At 45.7% G+C, this 18,904-nt stretch overlaps 1 protein-coding gene across 5 annotated transcripts in view; it reads left to right on the forward strand.

Moving 5' to 3' along the window:
- Window positions 1-414: 414 nt before the first annotated feature.
- NFAT5 (nuclear factor of activated T cells 5) overlaps window positions 415-18,904 on the forward strand; it is a 108,755-nt gene continuing 90,265 nt past the window's right edge. For 2 of the 5 annotated variants that reach the window (XM_073584306.1, XM_073584324.1), the window contains exon 1: window positions 415-807. In XM_073584306.1, coding sequence (XP_073440407.1) covers window positions 717-807 — 91 coding nt within the window. In that variant the 5' untranslated portion in view covers window positions 415-716. Of the gene's footprint in view, window positions 808-14,189; window positions 14,400-18,904 lie in introns of those variants that run through there. The other 3 variants (XM_073584297.1, XM_073584317.1, XM_073584336.1) reach the window with 3 other exon arrangements.

The following is an 18,904-nucleotide window of genomic DNA, read 5'->3' on the forward strand; positions in this document are numbered from 1 at the left end:
CACCCAGCGATCTGCAAGTTATCACCTATCCCCAAGTCTTCCAGTGCCACCAGTCTAAGTGGACCACCGGACTGGTGGAACTGGAGCACTGGGTGACGGACCGAAAACTAGTTGGGTCAATCACATTATCTGTCTACATCTTATTCATTTACTGCAAAACTAAAAATAATGTCTATATATCGAAGTAGCTTTCACATGTTCAATATCAGCCCTGCCCTGTTCATGCACTACAGGACCATGAAGGACCAGGCACTGTGCCGGCGACGTGGTACCACCTATCGGCCATCCAGGGCTCGGTACGGCTTGCCAAAAACGATGTTGTGCAAGGGGTTAATTTTTTAGCAATGACAATAGAGAGAAGGATCAACCTGTTAACTTGGAAGGACACAGCCTGAGAGCTGCCAGACAGGTTTAGGCAGAGAAGCAAGGAGGTATTCTCTTGAATGATCCTAGCTCCGGACTGATAAGCTGCAGTGTGACCTGGGGGGACACAAACAACTGACCCTGTCCACATAGAGAGGGCAGCGCGGGTCTAACACAGTGCTACTGTGCCCATGCCAAAATAGCCGAACCGATCAGGACTCTTCGTGAGAAGTTGAAGGGGCTGCTGTTCTTGGATTTCAAGGAAAACATAAAGAGTCTTATTGATTCCTATAAGCATTGCTCTCACCTAGAGAGGCTGACAAGCGGCAGGCGGTCCGGCACCCAGCAGCGTTATGCGCTCCCTCTCTGAGGACATCTTTACTGCTCCACGGCTGGCAAGTCGATGGCGATACGGTGGTTTTGTTCCCGGAGTGAGAAGGAGAGGTAAGAAAAAGTAAAGGAAATGTCAAATTTTGGCAGAAACGTATTGCTTCTAAGGGTATGTGCACGGTTGTTTTGTTTTTTTTGACAAGCGGGTCTGATTAAAAAAAAAATGCTTAAAAATCTCTTGCTATACATTTCTATTGTAAGGCTGTGTGCACACGCTGCGGATTTTGCTGCGGTTCCGCAGCGGTTTTGGCCGCTGCGGACCCGCAGCAGTTTCTGCTGCGGTGTACAGTACCATGATTCCCTATGGGAATCAAAAACCGCAGTGCAGACAGTGCGGAATTTTCCGCGCGGATTATCTGCGGTTTTCAATCCGCAGAAAGAATTGACATGTCAATTCTTTCTGCGGATTCTCCTGCGGTTTGCCATCTCCTCCATTGAGGAGATGAAAAACCGCAGGGCAAAATCGCAGAGCAATCCGCAGGTAAAACCGCAGGTCTTTTGACCTGCGGTTTCACCTGCGGATTGTACAAAATCCGCGCGGATGAATCCGCACCTTTTCCGCAGCGTGTGCACACAGCCTCAAACCACTTTTGCTGCTCATTTGAGCGTTTCCTTTCCGCTCTCTTTTTTGAAAAACATCAAATAGGAAAAAAAAAGAGAAAGTGAATGTGACATTTTTGAATCGGATCCAAAAGAGACACTGGCTGGTCAAAAAGTTTCAGGGGAAAAAAAAGTTTTGAAAAGTTTTAAAAACTTGTTTGAAAAAGAAAGCCACCCACCTCCAAAAAATCTTTATCTATACTGCTCATTGACTTAATTTGTCAACTAATTACTTCTATGTTGTAAAAAGTTAATAAACCGGCTTCAGACGTCATATGAAAAAATCATGCCTGGCTCCACATGCTCATCGTAGGGCAGACAAGTGGAAGCGCTGCCTTCTATCGCGTGCGCTATTAAAGTGTGCTGCAATAGTGCACGCTGCAAATTGGCACATTGGTAACGGTCCGCTCCATTGACATGCACAGCACACGGACTGAAAACACGCTCGTCTGAAGGAGCCCAATAAAAATCCTAAAAATAAACGTATCTGCACATTTTTGTATAAAGTGCTTAAGAAGAAAATTGGCTAAAAAAAGGCCCAGTAGTTTCTCAGATGCAGGGAGCGGGTCAGAACCAGAGTGCAATGACAGATATAGCGAACATCTGCCATATTAGAGTACATTATATTAAGGGTATTGTATTGATAATGATTCCCTGCTCCATATGCATTTGTCTATATCCATTGATGATTGCCATTTTTCAATTAATATTCAAAATCCAGATAAAATTTACATAAAAGTTAACTTGCAGATACATTACATTATTTACACTGTACTTGAGCTACATCTTGTATTATAGTCCAGAGCTGCACTCACTATTCTGCTGGTGCAGTCACTGTGTACATACATTACATTACTGATCCTGAGTTACATCTTGTATTATAGTCAAGAGCTGCACTCACTATTCTGCTGGTGGAGTCACTGTGTACATACATACATTACATTACTGATCCTGAGTTACATCCTGTATTATACTTCAGAGCTGCACTCACTATTCTGCTGGTGCAGTCACTGTGTACATACATTACATTACTGATCCTGAGTTACACCTGTATTATACTCCAGAGCTGCACTCACTATTCTGCTGGTGCAGTCACTGTGTACATACATTACATTACTGATCCTGAGTTACATCTTGTATTATACTCCAGAGCTGCACTCACTATTCTGCTGGTGGAGTCACTGTGTACATACATACATTACATTACTGATCCTGAGTTACATCCTGTATTATACTCCAGAGCTGCACTCACTATTCTGCTGGTGCAGTCACTGTGTACGTACATTACATTACTGATCCTGAGTTACATCTTGTCTTATAATCAAGAGCTGCACTCACTATTCTGCTGGTGCAGTCACTGTGTACATACATTACATTACTGATCCTGAGTTACATCCTGTATTATACCCCAGAGCTGCACTCACTATTCTGCTGGTGCAGTCACTGGGTACATACATTACATCACTGATCCTGAGTTACATCCTGTATTATACCCCAGAGCTGCACTCACTATTCTGCTGGTGCAGTCACTGTGTACATACATTACATGACTGATCCTGAGTTACCTCCTGTATTATACCCCAGAGCTGCACTCACTATTCTGCTGGTGGAGTCACTGTGTACATACATTACATTACTGATCCTGAGTTACATCCTGTATTATGTTGAATCTTTTTATTGAAAAAACAAATAGACAAATGTAACATACAAGACAACAAACATTATACACCAAGCCGTACAAAATCGCAGTATAGTCAGTCTCGAATAAAGTTGAAACATCTTCTGAATCGAGGGCTCGTAATGTCTCGGGGAGATAAATATTGGTGTATATTCATATACACTACCATGTACAAAAAACAAACCAAGTACTTGGCACTATAGGTTGGTAAGCTCAGCTAAATAATAATTCGTTGTACATTATTTACTTATGTGCATTGGAACAGTTGGAGAAATGTCATTCCTCCCCAAGTATCCTCTGATACATAAGCAGTGCATATGGTCAAACTCAAGAAAACAATTGCAAACAAACGTAGCAACATCTTTACGTGTAGCAGCAGAGGTGTATTTCAGAAGAAGAGAAAAAAAAAAGTGGGGGGGGGGGGGAAGCGGACACCAGAGCTCCAAACCGATCTCTAAGAAGCCTCCTCAACCAATTGAGGTAGTTCAGTAGTTTCCTTGAACAAGATCCAAGGTTGTCACACACGGATTAAACGGATGTTGTCCCCTTCCATTTCAGCCATCAATTCTTCCATATGGAAGATGTCTGCGAATTCCGACACCCATTCCGCCGTAGTTGGCGGTGCCGCCGTGTGCCAGTGGCGAGGAATTACGATGCGTGCCGCGGTCATACAAAACCGGAGAAGGCTCCGTTTCTGAGTGAATATGGGACCCGGAAGGATCGAGAGGATGGCAATTTGCGGGGAGGGGAGAACATACTCTACAGAAATTCTATGATAAGCCAAGAACACCTTCTTCCAGAAGGGCCGTATAGCGGGGCACTGCCACCATATATGGAATAGTGTGCCTCTCTCGGCTCCACACCGCCAGCAGGTGTCGTCTACCAACGGGATAACAGACTTTAGTCTGGGGACAGGTACCATCTGGTCAGTATCTTAAAATTTTTCTCATGTGCGCCCCCAGCCGAGGACATCTTGTGTGTGAAAAGGTAGGCTTTGTCAAGGTTTTCAGCAGAAAATTTATATCCCATCTCCTCTTCCCATGCTCGGATGTAACTCGGTATCGCATCCGAGTCCCCAGCATGGAGTTCCTTGTAAAAAAGGGAAATCAAATGAGAGGGAGGGTCCTGCTGTTGTAGTAAATTTTCTAGCCTTGTCATGGGGGGACGAGAAGTGCGGTCAACCAAATGTCGCCCTCAATTGATTGTATTCCATCCAGGAGAGTAGCCTAGTGGGAAACTTTCCGTAAGGTTTCCAAAGATGGAATATCCCCTCCCACCAGAACCTGTCCCAGGCGTAAGTCAGTACTAATATGCCAACCCAAAAATTGGTCTCTGTGACATCCAGGAGGAAAATCCGGGTTACCAAAGATTGGTGTCAACGGGTTCAGGGTACTGATCAATTTCTTTTTAAATCGGTTCCATAGCTGTAGAGCTTCTCGCGCCAAAAAGCCTGTGGATCCCTCAGGGTTGTCTGCAGCAAAGTCATAGCGTCGGATCCATGGAAGGTGCCGCAGAGGGATATTAAAGGATGTCTGTTCTAGTTGAACCCATTGTTTGGAACGGTGGCCGAATTGCCAGTCGAATAGACGTGCAAGTATGGAGGCTCGATGGTCAAGTTCTAGGTCAGGGAGGCCCGCACCGCCTCTGGATTTCGGGGTAGTCAGGATAGTGCACTTTAGACGGGGCTTAGAGGTCTGCCAAATAAAACGGGTCAGTGCAGATCTGATGGTCTGGAAGAATGCCTTCGGTGGTATAATCGGAACCGCCTGGAACAGATATAAAAACCTGGGAAGAACATCCATCTTAAATGAGTTCATCCTGCCAAACCACGAGATATTCTTTCGTCCGTACTCAAACGTTTCAGGGTCGATTCTAAGAGGGGCAAATAGTTTAGTTTGTAAAGGTCAGTCATGGCGGTAGGATTTGAATACCCAAATATTGAATGGCTCCGGATTTCCACCGAAAGGGGAAATTCCCCATGGTCCTCTCAAGCTCTGCCTGTCCCAGGGATATGTTAAGGGCTTCGCTTTTCTGAAAATTAATTTTAAAATTAATGACTGCACTATATTTTTGAAACTCTGCCATCAACGACGGGAGGGTAATGTGCGGCTGGGATACGTACAACAGTAGGTCATCAGCGTAAAGAGAGACCTTATAATGAGCGCGGTCCACCGATAGACCATGCACACTGGGATTCCTTCTAATTGCCACCGCCAAATGTTCCATTACCACCGTGTATAAAAGGGGCGACAGAGGGCAACCCTGTCGTGTGCCATTCCCAATGGTTATGGAATCTGATATTGCCCCATTGACTCTAACCCTTGCCGAAGGATCGGGATATAGAGCTGCAACCCTATGTAGGAAACTGTTCCCTAGGCCCATCTGTCGTAAGGCTGAAAACATGAAGCCCCAGTGTACACGGTCAAAGGCCTTCTCCGCGTCAATCGACAGCAAAGCCAGTGGCTTGTGTTTTAATTTAGCATGTGCAGTCAAAATGAGGGTCTTGCCTATGCCGTCTCTCGCTTCTCTCCTCCGTACAAACCCCACCTGGTCCGAATGTACAACTAAAGGCAGGAGGGGAGCCAGTCGGTTAGCTAAAATTTTCGCGTAAAGTTTTACATCAACGTTCATGAGGGATATTGGGCGATAATTAGTCACCACCTTGGGGTCTTTCCCTGGCTTCGGTATTACTGTAATAAACGCCTCTAAGGATTGTGGGAGAAACGGGGAGTCGCTTGAGATGGAGTTAAAGACCAACGTCATAATGGGATTAAGTTGTTCTCGAAACATCTTGTAGAAATAAGGGGAGAAGCCGTCCGGTCCCGGACTTGTACCAGCCGGGGTGATCCGAATGACCTCGTCAATCTCCTCAGTCGTAAAATCAGTGTCCAATGGTGTCGTTAAGTCTGTGGCCAATGTCGGGAGGGCAGTATCATGTATATAAGATTCTATTTGTGGTTGGGGGTCCAGGGGCGATTGAGGGGAGCCATCTCCGTTAATATTGTACAATGATAATAACGTCGCATTATGTCAAGGATTTCCGTTGGGTTCGACGTTGTCTGACCGCGGTGTTGCTGGAGAGATGGGATGTATGTGGTCTGACTTCGTGGCTGCAGAAATCTAGCTAACAGACGTCCACATTTATTAGCATGGCCGTATAATATACTCTTAAAGCGATTTCTATGATGACTGGACTTCTCGTTTAGCAGGGACTTCAGGTCATCTCTACATTTGATCAGGTCAATCTGCATCCCCGTCCCCAGACCCGTCTTATGTCTTGCCTCCAGGGTTAGTATTTTTTCCGTGAGGTCCATAATTTCCCTATTTTTCGTTTGTTTCAGGCGGGAGTCGTGTTTAATAAGTACCCCTCTAAGGACGCATTTAAGGGTTTCCCATTTGATAGGCACAGCGGTGGTGTCGTGTGATCTTGTAAGAATGCTGCTATGGTAGTCTTAACATCAGCCACACAGGTAGGGTCTTTTAAAAGATTATCATTCAATCTCCACGTCCACTGGCGCGTCCCCGAGTCAGGAGGACTGATGTCCAGAAAGACTGGAGCATGATCCGACCATGGGAAACTTCCAATGGACGGTTTTGGGTCCCAGGCCAATGCGCAATGACTAAGGAGAAAGAAGTCTATTCTGATGGGCAGATGACATGGTGTAGTTTGCCTGCCCACTCATCGCAGGGTCTGCTTCCCCCTGTACTGTGGCACCATTGGTGGTGATAGGATTGGCGTTAGGGGGGGGTAAAGATGCCTCCCTGAAAGTATGGTGTGGAGAGCTCCGGAGAAATCTCCTCTGGATCCTCGCATGCTTCGCTGGTGCGAGGCTGTACTGGTTTGTCTGCGGGGACTCCCTGTGAGAGACGGGCCTCCATGGGCTCGGCGGTTTTATTATGGGGAGAGCACCCTGTCTCCTGCGGGGCCTCTGAGTTCACCCCGTCAGATCCCCAAGGGGTCCCCCTGCGGTCCTCCTTCCCTTCAGACTGCTCCCCCCCCCCCCACCTTCTGTACCTTGCCTCCCTTTGACGGCGGAGCCGGTTGCACTTTGTGCCGCATCCATCATGGCGCCTGCGGCCTTCTTCCTCCCCGCTCCTGTGAAGTAGCGGGAGATGTTATGGGGAGCCTGTTCGGATGCCACAGGGCCGGTGGACGTGCTCCCTCTGGTTCTCCTGGTGGACATCGGGGTAGAAGGCATCTGAGTAAGTCTCTGATCAGGTCGGTTACCGGTATAGGAGCGTGAGGTCTCCAGAACACGTCCTTACTCCTCGCCGGCCATGCCACGCCCCCTACATCCTTTATTATACTCCAGAGTGGCGCTCACTATTCTGCTGGTGCAGTCACTGTGTACATACATTACTTATCCAGTACTGATCTAATGTACACAGTGACTGCATCAGCAGAATAGTGAGTGCAGCTCTGGAGTATAATACAGGATGTAACTCCGGATCAGTAATGTAATGTATGTACACAGTGACTGCACCAGCAGAATAGTGATTGCATCTCTGGGGTATAATACAGGATGTAACTCAGGATCAGTAATGTAATGTATGTACACAGTGACTGCATCAGCAGAATAGTGAGTGCAGCTCTGGGGTATATATAATACAGGATGTAACTCAGGATCAGTAATGTATGTACACAGTGACAGCACCAGCAGAGTAGTGAGTGCAGCTCTCGGGTATAATACAGGATGTAACTCAGGATAAGTACAGGAGAAGTAATGTAATGTATGTACACAGTGACTGCACCAGCAGAATAGTGAGTGCAGCTCTGGAGTATAATACAGGATGTAACTCAGGATCAGTAATGTAATGCATGTACACAGTGACTGCACCAGCAGAATAGTGAGTGCAGCTCTGGAGTATAATACAGGAGGTAACTCAGGATCAGTAATGTATGTACACAGTGACAGCACCAGCAGAGTAGTGAGTGCAGCTCTGGGGTATAATACAGGATCTAACTCAGGATCAGTAATGTAATGCATGTACACAGTGACTGCACCAGCAGAATAGTGAGTGCAGCTCTGGGGTATAAAAAAGGATGTAACTCAGGATCAGTAATGTAATGCATGTACACAGTGACTTCACCAGCAGAATAGTGAGTGCTGCTCTGGGGTATAATACAGGATGTAACTCAGGATCAGTAATGTATGTACACAGTGACTGCACCAGCAGAATAGTGAGTGCAGCTCTAGAGTATAATACAGGATGTAACTCAGGATCATTAGTCTTTTTTCAGGAGTCTCCCCACTAGAAAAAGTTTTAGTCACTGACCCAAGGTCAAATACAGAACAAACTGTAATCACAAGGGCAATAATATACTCTGATTTCAGGATGTACAGTACCAGGAAACTGGACCAGCAGGTTGTTGTTCTTGGAAGAGCTGCAATTAATTACAGTACCTGCTAGTAGCTAAGTATACAACATCCCATAGTATGAGAATGAGCCTGACCCACTGCTGGAGACTGCACGAGACTGCACCTGTATAATGTCCTGTACCCCCTGACAGAAGTCTGCCTATGAAAGGTTCAGACCAGCAGATGAGATCTGTACAGGGCTATGGCTTGTGATTAAAGGGGTTATCCACATAAAACATTATTGCTTACGGGGTCGATTAAAAACGTTCCACCCTTTGGCATTCAAAGGCTCTTTGTTTCCTTGCACTTTCCACTGTGATCTGGTCTGTGGTCATAAATCAGCTGAGAGGAGCTCAGGAATAGACAGATGAAAAAGCTAAAAACTCTCCAACCAGAAGGAGCTCACTGACAGATTCTCATTTAACTCATTCTGCAGCAAGCAATGGAAGCTAGAAGCTATAAAAGGTGCAACATTTTTAAAGAAGCCTAATTGCAAAAATGATTTTTACCCTCCAGATATAAGCATTTAAGTAAAGAAAAAAATTGAAAAAATGTCCCCAAAGGTGGACAACCCCTTTAAGTCTGCTGATGAGATCTAAGCCGAAACTCAACCCTCTGATGAAATGTCGAGAGATAAACCCACTGTCAGGATCTGATCGACGGTTATCACATGGCATCAGTGACTTTACGTGACTTGTGCTGCTTTTACACAACTGCATTTTATATTATCTCAGCTGTTTGTTGTTGATGGGTAAACTGGGCGCAGCCGGGTTATATTTACGGTTGGCACTGCCCTCATACACCCAACAAGAGTTATTGACCTCCTGAGTGTGTACAACCATCTAAATGATATTTCTGACTGCTACGATAAGCTGTGATCTGGGTGGAGATTCATGAACACATGTTCCGTATACCTGCAGCACCCCCGCAGGATAAAATCGGCATTACACACTTAAAAAAAAAAATCAATGCGTTTTTTTAAATAATACACGGATCTTCCAGACTCACTAAAGTGAGGTAAGCTCTTTATAGTCAATTGTGTAGTTGATTAATAGCTGATGGTCATGACTGCAGCATCCCACTCCGCCCTTTTATAACAGAATTTCTTAAAAGCGTATTTGAAAATCGGTTTCCTAAAACAGACTTCCCCTTCAATTTGTTCTTCTTTTTTCCTAAGCACGGACTTGCCCCATGGGCTCTGACTCAGTCAGTTTTTCTAGTACCCATCCTGCATGCTGACGGTTTCCAGGTAGCAAGATAATATTGAATGAAAAAGGCGAGATTTTACCAGATACGTAAAGTTGGGGATCCGACCTCTGAGACGGGAACAATTCTTGGAATGATGGAAGTGGCGCACTGGTTGCATTTTTCCCTGCTTTTTGGCTGTCCAAGAAGTTTGGCCGCCCGCTCTCCAGGGAAATGCAGCAATGGGGATAGCGCCAAAATAATCACTTTTATGACCATTATTGCACCTTGTAACTCTGACTGAGCTTCTGTGCAGCGAGAAGAAAGTGAGAGGGACACTTATGTTGTATCACTTACCGACTAGTGTCCAGATCACACGATCATTCATTAATTTTGCATCTCTTGCAAGAAGCAGCTGAATTATGCATGCCGGAGCTGAAAGCACACATCAATCCATATAACCTGTGCCTTCACCAATCTCGCTGGATTCTACCTTTTCATGCTTTTTCTCATCGTGTAAATGGCCGATCTTGCAATGCGTGGGCACCGTGGCTATCTATTCTGCAGTCTGATCACAGGGGTTGTCTCACCAACAATCCTATTCATGGGCCACCTCCAAATCTGCGATCACTTGGTGCATACCCCCTGAGATCGCGCAGAGTCCACAGCTCCGTTATTTGGTCACTGAATGATGCCACCTTGGATCACTTTCTGCAGGGTCTTAATATTTTTTGCACTTTGAGGAGTATTAGGAAATGGCCTAGCTCTATTATCTGATGGAATATGTGGGCAGTATATGGCGGTATTATTTTTGCCAATGCATGCTTTCATTATTTTGGCTAAGTATAAAGTATTTTTTGGAAAACTGCCTAATTCTATAACCTGTGCCCTGAATGATGTCACACTTGGGCACTCTATGGTTCCACTGTTTGGGAGATGTACGTAGTGTCATTTGGACACAGTATGGGTTTATTATTTGTCGTACTGGTGTGTATAATTTCCTGCAGGTGTACGACATTCTTGTTTTTCCTGTAACTTTTTTTTTTTAAGTTACTTTGTTTTTAAAGCAAAGTTTGCCCAGGGGCGCCTGCAAATCCTTGATCTTTATATTTTCGCCATAATCCACTTCACTACACTTGTCCTTATTCTTCAGTGACAACCTGTGTGCGATGGACCCCCACAGTACGATGAGGGGAGCAGGACACAATGTTTGTACTTGAAACATTACTGAGCTGATGTTAGAAACTGTCAGCATGTACACTGACCTGGAGTCATATACCGTGTCCGGTGAGTAACGACTGGTAGTCTGACCGTTGGGATCTACATCAATCACTAAAATGGAGGTCCAGATTCTGAATGGACAACCCCTTTAACGTGAGCCTGTCAGCAGTTTTGGCCGCTATAATATGCAGCCACCGCCTTTCAGAGCCGATCTACAGCATTCTATAATGCTGCAGATAAGAGAAATAAGTTTTATTATACTCACCCAGGGGCGGTCTAGTCCGATGGGTATCACAGGTTTGGGTCCGGCGCCACCCTCCTCCTTGCTTCATGGCTCCCCGGCATCGCACTCCTGCGCAGGCGTACTTATGTGCCCTGTTGAGGGCAAAGAAAAGGACAGAGAGGCCCAGCGCCTGCGCACTGCAGGAATCTGCTCTGCACTCAACAGGACAGATCAGTACACCTGCGCAGGAGCGTGATGCCGGAGAGCCAAGCAGCAAGTAGTAGGGTGGCATCGCAAGATGGGAGGTGCTGAACCCAGACCTGTGACACCCATCAGACCGGACCACCACTGCATAATAAAACATATTTTGCTTCTTTTGCATGTCGGATCAGGGGCTTAGCTGCAGCTTATATCAGCTCTGAACGGCGGTGGCCGCATCTTATATCTGCCAAACCAGGTGACAGGTTCCCTTTAACCAGTCGTCTCCTAAACGCCACAACTTTCAACCTGGTTTCTCCCACTGCATCTGGTGGCCAATGCGGGGGTCTGCATGGCCATTACCTTTATTATTGTGCCTCATTAGCCCCCACCTGTGGTTGTGATTTTGGCCACATGAAGGATGGGTATGGCACGCTGTCATCGGGGCGGGCAGCTATAATTGCCAGCTTTCTGATCAGACTATTTTAGTGTGTAATTACAGGTTGTGCTGTTAATAGAGCAATGTAATTAGTGCCATGTCTGGTAAAGTATAGCCAATTAGGGTTATTTACGGTGATGGATTGGTTGCTACACCTATAACATGCACGAGGAGGCAATATCCCCCTAAAAAGTGACCTTCAAAATGTATCTAGCAACCAATCTTACTGAGATCCATGCATCAATAATCTATAGGATACTGTAACAAAGGGAATAATCAGAGAGGTGAGTGCAAAGTGGTGATCTAATGTGCAAAACAAGTGAGTACACCCTGCCGCAGTTGAATGTGAAGGAGCACTGGGGAGGGGGCCACTACCACCTCCAGAGCAGCACATAAATGAGTGCATTCGCTATTGGACTGTACAGGGCTCACATACTGGTCCTCCACAGGAGGCGCTCTTTGGATAGACAGATAAAAAAGCAAAAGCAGCAACAGCAATGGATCCAGGTGCTGTGCCTCTCAGGCACACACCAAACATTCAATATTACAGAAATCATTGGAGGTAGCACACCAGCTTGTACAGGTGAAAAAAAGCTATTTAGTAGCCCATAATGGCGACGTTTCAGCTACAAGTGAGTACTTTAGAATCATACAATGTTAGAGTTGGAAGGGATCTCCAGGGTCCTCGTGTCCAACCCCCTGCTCAATGCAGGGTTCACTAAACCATCCCAGACAGATGTCAGTCCAGCCTCTGTGCGAAGACTTCCATGGAAGGAGAACTCACCACCTCTTGTGGCACTCTGGTCCACTCACTGATCACCCTCACTGTCATATAGTTTTTTTTCTAATATCTCTCGGCCCCCAACAGGTCATGTTTTCAGGATTTCCTTAGTATTTCACAGGTGATTGAAGTATCATCAAGGCATCAGGAATTCTCTCACATGTGTAACACTATGGAAATCCTGAAAACATGACCTGTTGGGGTCTGTGAGAACTGGAGTTTGGGAACCACTGCTCTACACAGTGACATCCCTTCAGATATTTGTAGATGGTTATTATGTCATCTCTTTTTTTTACAAGCTAAACATTCCCAAACCCTGTAACCGTTCCTCGTAGGACATACTTTGCAGTCCGCTCACCATCCTGGTAGCTCTTCTCTGAACTTGCTCCAGTTTTTCAATGTCTTTTAATGTGTTGTCCAGAACTGGACCCAGTATTCCAGATGAGGCCTGACCAAGGAAGAGTAGAGGGGATAAAGACATGACATGATCTAGTCTGTATGCTTGTCTTATTGCAGCCTATAAAACTGCCTTTTTTGCTGCTGCATCACACTGTTGACTTATCAGCAGTCTGTGATCTATTAGTATACACAAATCTTTTTCACTCGTGCTGTTGCTTAGATTCCTCCCATTCTGTAGATGTAATTCTAGTTTTTCTTGCTCAGATGTAGAATCTTGCATCTCTCCTTGTTAAATACTATTCTATTACTTTCTGCCCATTGTTCAAGCTTATCTAGATCTTTCAGATTCCATTTGCCATCCTTTCTAGTGTTACCTATCCCTCCTAGCTTTGCATCGTCTGCAAATTTGACCAGTTAACCTTCAGTTCCCATATCTAGATCACTTATATAAAATGAACACCCCTGGGGCCAGGACAGAGTCTTTTTGTACTCCACTTGAAACACTCTTCCAATTGGATGTGCAACTATGATCACGGGTGCGATCACTAAGCCAATTATGAATTCACCTAACCGCAGCCTTGTCAATCCCATACTTTAAGGTTAGTATGTGATACTTTATCAAATGCTTTGCTGAAGTTGAGATATACTATATCTACCGCATTTCCCCGATCCACCCAGTCAGTGACTCCATCATAGAAGGAAATTAGAGTCATCTGGCATGACTTGTTTGCTACAAACCCAGGCTGGCTCTGGTTACAGTATTCTTATCCAGGTACTTGCATACCTGCTGTCTAACAATTTGTTCCGATAGCTTTCCTCGAAAAAGCCTGAGCGAGGTTCCCACTTGTTGCCATTATGTGCTATTAAACAGCATTTTTTTCACCTTTACAAGCTGCTGTGCTGCCTCCTTTCTATATTAGATACACAGAGACTGATATAGATAGTAGTAGCTGACAGATGTGATAGATGAAGGCTATGACACAGAGAGGTCACTGATGACGTCATGGCAGGCTGTGATACTACGGACAGTCGGTGACGTAACCATCACGTGCCTCTTGTCGCTCAGATCAGTCGCCTGACTGGCACTTGTTGCATTCCGCCGTCTCATTGGCTAACAAGCGACAGAACTCGCAGCCAATCAGCCGCACATGCTGACAGCACGGTCTGCTGCTACGTCACTCTCCAATCCCCGCCCAGGAATCGCGTCATCCTTCGTAAACACATGTCAGCGCATGTCACGGCTCAGCTCCGCCCTTAGTTACCGTCGCTAACCGTTGCTGGCTCGTCTAATCCGTCCCCTTAGTAACACTGAAACTCCGCCCATCTCCTTGGAACGGTCTCTCAGCACAAAGGCCCCTCCCCGCGCCTGCGCAGTAGCCTGTCAGTAGGGGGGCGTGCCGTCGGTTCCTGTCAGTGTGTGAGGAGAGCGGAGCAGCGGACCCTGGGACTTCACGAGTTATCCGCGCAGCTGCTGCTGGCCCGGGCGGCCATGCCCTCCGACTTTATATCGCTGCTCAGCGCCGACCTTGACCTTGAGTCCCCGAAGTCGCTGTACTCTAGAGGTGAGCGGGGCCCGGGGGCGGCTGTGGCGGGGAGAGGGGACCTCCAGCTGCGGCTGTTGCGCCTGACTTTGGTTGCCGCGGAGGATTCTGGGATAGCAGCGCCCTTTCTTTGGGGCTGGTTGTCATGGTAACGTGCTTCTTGTCCTAGGAGCTTGCACTCTGGCCTAGGTGTCGGGTTGCGGCCACTTCTGGTCATTGTGTCATGTCCCAGCGACTGTCCCCACATAACGCCTTGAGCTGGTGACAAGCCTGCCGGGTGTTTAGTGACGAGTCACATGTTACCGCTTTAGTGTGTGCTGCTGACGCCAAAGGTGTCGCGAACCCCCAGTCACACGGCGCCTCCTGACGAACCACAAGGCTCAGCACTGAAGCAATGAGTGACACCAGGCACTGGTGAAGGACCGGTCCCCTGTCCTTGTCCTTCTGTTATTCCTCTGGGAAATGTAGGGCTTTCCTCACATTCCCAGTTCAAAAATAAATGGACATGAAGATTGTCGTTAAAAAATGGTCTGACTCGCATTTCTTGTTCTGTCCTGAACGGAAGCCTTTTTTTGATTTTTTCTGGGCACGTGCGGCGCTCAATAACCGGTGATATCCCTTATCATCCGTCTGCTATAGACTTTAATAAAGAATGGATCCGTCTGCTTCGCTTTTTTTTTTTTTTTTTTAGACCGACAAAAAAAAAAAAATTCTGTCCTCCTCTGTTCCAAAACAGACAGTCAACAGAATGAGGGGGACGTCTTGTAAGGAATGGGGACCGTGGCTGAGCGCTTCTATTTTTATGCTCCCTAAATGGATCCAAAAAACGGAATTAAAAGCTGGCCGTGTGACCGGCGGGGGGGTTACTTGATGGGGGGACACGTGTCTGTGCCCACGCTGACAGTGTCCAGTCGGCGCTGCCTGTGTCACGCTATGAAGGGACGCGCCACCTTCAATGCAAGTCATTTTATTCCAAAATTTCCAGGAGGCATAACGGAGGACTGTCACAACACAGTTGTCAATCAGTTCTGTTATGGTGAACTCCGATGCAGCAGGGGTGACACGTTTTATAAGAGATTTTTCTGTTCTTTGCAGCAAAGAAAGTTTTCTGCGTTTCCTAGCATGCTGGTACTACAACTCCCACAGGAATTCAGAGCTGGAGACCAGTGACTGATGATATTTTGTCACCTGTTATTGATTCCCATCATGACGTGAGACTTTTTTTTTTATTCCTCTGTCCGCAGCATACTTGAGACCCATTGCCTACGTCATAATCGCTCTCTGTTCTGAAGAGCTTACGCTCTGTGTTTGCTATGCGCTTATCCCAATAGATTTGGCAATCTGAGAGTATGGCAGTATTCTGCAACCCGGTGCACAGAGAGAGCTCCCACATTGCCTGGCGCCGGCTGTGCTGTTATGCTAGTAGTTGTAGTCTTAATTGTCTTGTATGCAATCTGTATGGGGATTTAAGCCTGGGTCAATGCATAAGTTTTCACCCCCTAGCCATGGCCTGCTTTCACGTGACAGGAGACTTGCTTGGCTAGTTTCTGGGTAGTACGACATTAACTTGTTAAGTGTAAATAAAATTCCTTGTTTTTTTTTTTTTTCTCTTTTTCTAACCTGTCACCTATAAGACATCTGACTCGTCCCCGAGGACAAGCAATAAAATATTCTAGGTATGCTTCTTTCTAACTGTTTCTGGGAAAGCTGTATGATCATCTGTGCTGGATTTAATTTGGAAGTTATCGGATCAAAACGATTTCATTTGTACTTTGATGGGAGTTGTAGTTGCCCAGCAGCCACAAGTTGCAGAGCACGGAAATATGGAAAAATCCTATAATTTGCTGCTAGTGCCCTGCACAGGATGGCATGTGATCACAGATGCACATGTAGGCGATCTGCTTGTCATGCCGCCTTATGTATAACTATAAATCCCCTATTTATCCTTTGCTGGAAAATGAGCAGATTTGATCACGACGGTATATGCACCTGTAAGTGTATAAAGCGCGATCAATGTAGTCGCGTGAGAAGATTAATTGGGCCATTCCTTCCAATTAAACAAGCGCTGACACTAAGGTCAGGAGCTTATAGGGAAAGCTGCCGCTGTCAGTCACATGGGTGGGTATACAGCTATATCTGCTTAGGGCCAAGGGGGAGATACAGAGGTGCCCGTGGGGTCATGAATTTTTCTAGCGTTCCTATTGAAGAACGCAACAATCTGCATCTACCTAGATTAAAATGGCTGATTACTGAGAACAGTAGATAGAAGCTGTCCCTCAATCTGGACACTGTCACGTTTTGTTCAGCACTAGCTGCCCTTTTAAGACATGAGACGCTTAGATCGGAGGGAGTCCACGTGTTGAGATGTGTAGTGTTCAGTATAGCAAAGGACCAGGAGCCTTTTTTTTTTCTTTTTTTTTTTTAAAGGAGTATTCCCATCTCCCAAGACCCTATCCCGTTATGTAGTAGGTATTATAATAATAATTTTATTATTAGAAAATGTCGCCAATTAGAAATGTAGTATAGTTTTTCTGATTTGCTGTGTCTCTTTCCTCATGTGCAGGCATTGCAGGACCACTAGGTATCCATAGTTAGGACCATTACCAACTAGCTGTCACTATATCAGTGGTTGTAACCATGGATACCTAAAGTCCTGCAATGCCTGCGCATGAGGAAAAGGACATAGCGAATCAGAAGAACTATACTACATTTCTAATTGGAGGCATTTGTTAATATTATTTGACCTACTACATATTGGGATAGGATTGTGGAGTAGGGCGCTCTCTTCTGAGACAGTAGGCTTTCTATAGAGCCTGTAATGGGTCTCAGAAGAGAGTGCAGCTTGACCGTATAATGTTATATTCTAGCGATATTTGAAATGTAGACAATCCCTTTGTATAAGGAGAGTCCTCAAACTTATATCACAGGGGCTCCTGTCATCTGTAACCTTTGATTGTGCTCTGTTTCTATACAGCGCCACCACAAGTGAAATAAAGTATTAAAAGTTCCATGTAAAAGTCAATGGACAGTGTGTGTCACAAGTGGAAATAAGGAGAAAATGGAAACCGGTCTTAGGAGCGCTGGAAAGAGACTCAGACAAGAGATGGGTTTAAACCACAACGCGTTTCGACGGAGGATCCGTCTTCATCAGGTGGAAGTTTAAACTTCTACCTGCTGAAAAAGGATCCTCCGTCGAAACGCGTTGTGGTTTAAACCCATCTCTTGTCTGAGTCTCTTTACTGCGCTCCTAAGACCGTTTCCATTTTCTCCTTGCTACTATCCTCCATTGGAGGTTTTCAGCTGGAGCTGCGGTGGAGACCTGACGACCTTGTCTGCCCCTGGGTTGCTTCCTAAGCGCTCCTGTATGACCGCTTATCACTGACTCTTATACAAATGGAAATAAGTCCTATAAACTAAAAGATGCACGGGAAGTTCCCTAATGAGGGACACCCCATCTATAAACTCGTATTTCGGAATAGGTACAGTTTCTTCCAATGCTGCAGTTGCCATGTGTCATAACTAGAAAAGCTGGGTGACAGTCCATGTGGGGGCTGTAGCCATGCTGGGCCTTCCAGGAATATCACTTGTATGATGATAGGCGTGATCTTAGGCCGGGTAGTCTCATCCGTGTATTTTTATATGCTGATGAAATCACTAAGTTTTGTTCTGCAAATATGTGATATATTTAGAAGCTGTAGGAAAGGGTACTTGCTGCCGTACATACTATGCGGAGACTGATCCTCCCCACACTCTATGCATTGGCCCATGCAAGAGAGCCCTAATCTATTGCTCATTGGCTTGATATATCTGTGATTGGCCCTCGCAGAGATGCTGGGTGACCACCAGGAATGGCTCCTATGACCATGTCCAGAACAGATCTGGACATCCCAGAAACCCTGAGGCCAACGTGCCCAGAAATTTGCAATAATTTCTATCAAGGGATATTTTTATTGTTTGGCCAAGAAAGTCACATTGGCTACCAAACTGATTTTAAGAGTCGCCTTCGATCTGAGCTGATCCTTCTAACCCACAAATTCTCATCAGAGGCACCAAGTCTGTGCCTACCTAATAAAAGGGAAGGAATCTATGTTGATGGTGCCACCTATTGGAGGTAGCGAAAGGTGGCATTTCGAGGTGAGCACTAATCTGCATATTTTTCCGATGGAGTATTGCCAGTAAGATGCCATACACAATAGAGGAGAATGGAGATGGATGAGCAGCCTTTCTGGTTTATATGAGGTCTCCGACATATTATTATTATTATTATTATTATTATTATTATTATTATTTATTATTATTATTTATTGTTCTAGCGCCATTTATTCCATGGCGCTTTACATGTGAGGAGCGGTATACATAAAAACAAGTACAATAATCTTAAACAATACAAGTCATAACTGGTACAGGAGGAGAGAGGACCCTGCCCGCGAGGGCTCACAATCTTCAAGGGATGGGTGATAATACAGTAGGCGAGGGTAGAGCTGGTCGTGCAGCGGTTTGGTCGATCGGTGGTTACTGCAGGTTAT

The sequence above is a fragment of the Dendrobates tinctorius genome, unplaced genomic scaffold (assembly GCF_039654945.1).
Source record: "Dendrobates tinctorius isolate UK_male_01 unplaced genomic scaffold, ASM3965494v1 ptg000009l, whole genome shotgun sequence".
Classification (NCBI taxonomy): domain Eukaryota; kingdom Metazoa; phylum Chordata; class Amphibia; order Anura; family Dendrobatidae; genus Dendrobates; species Dendrobates tinctorius.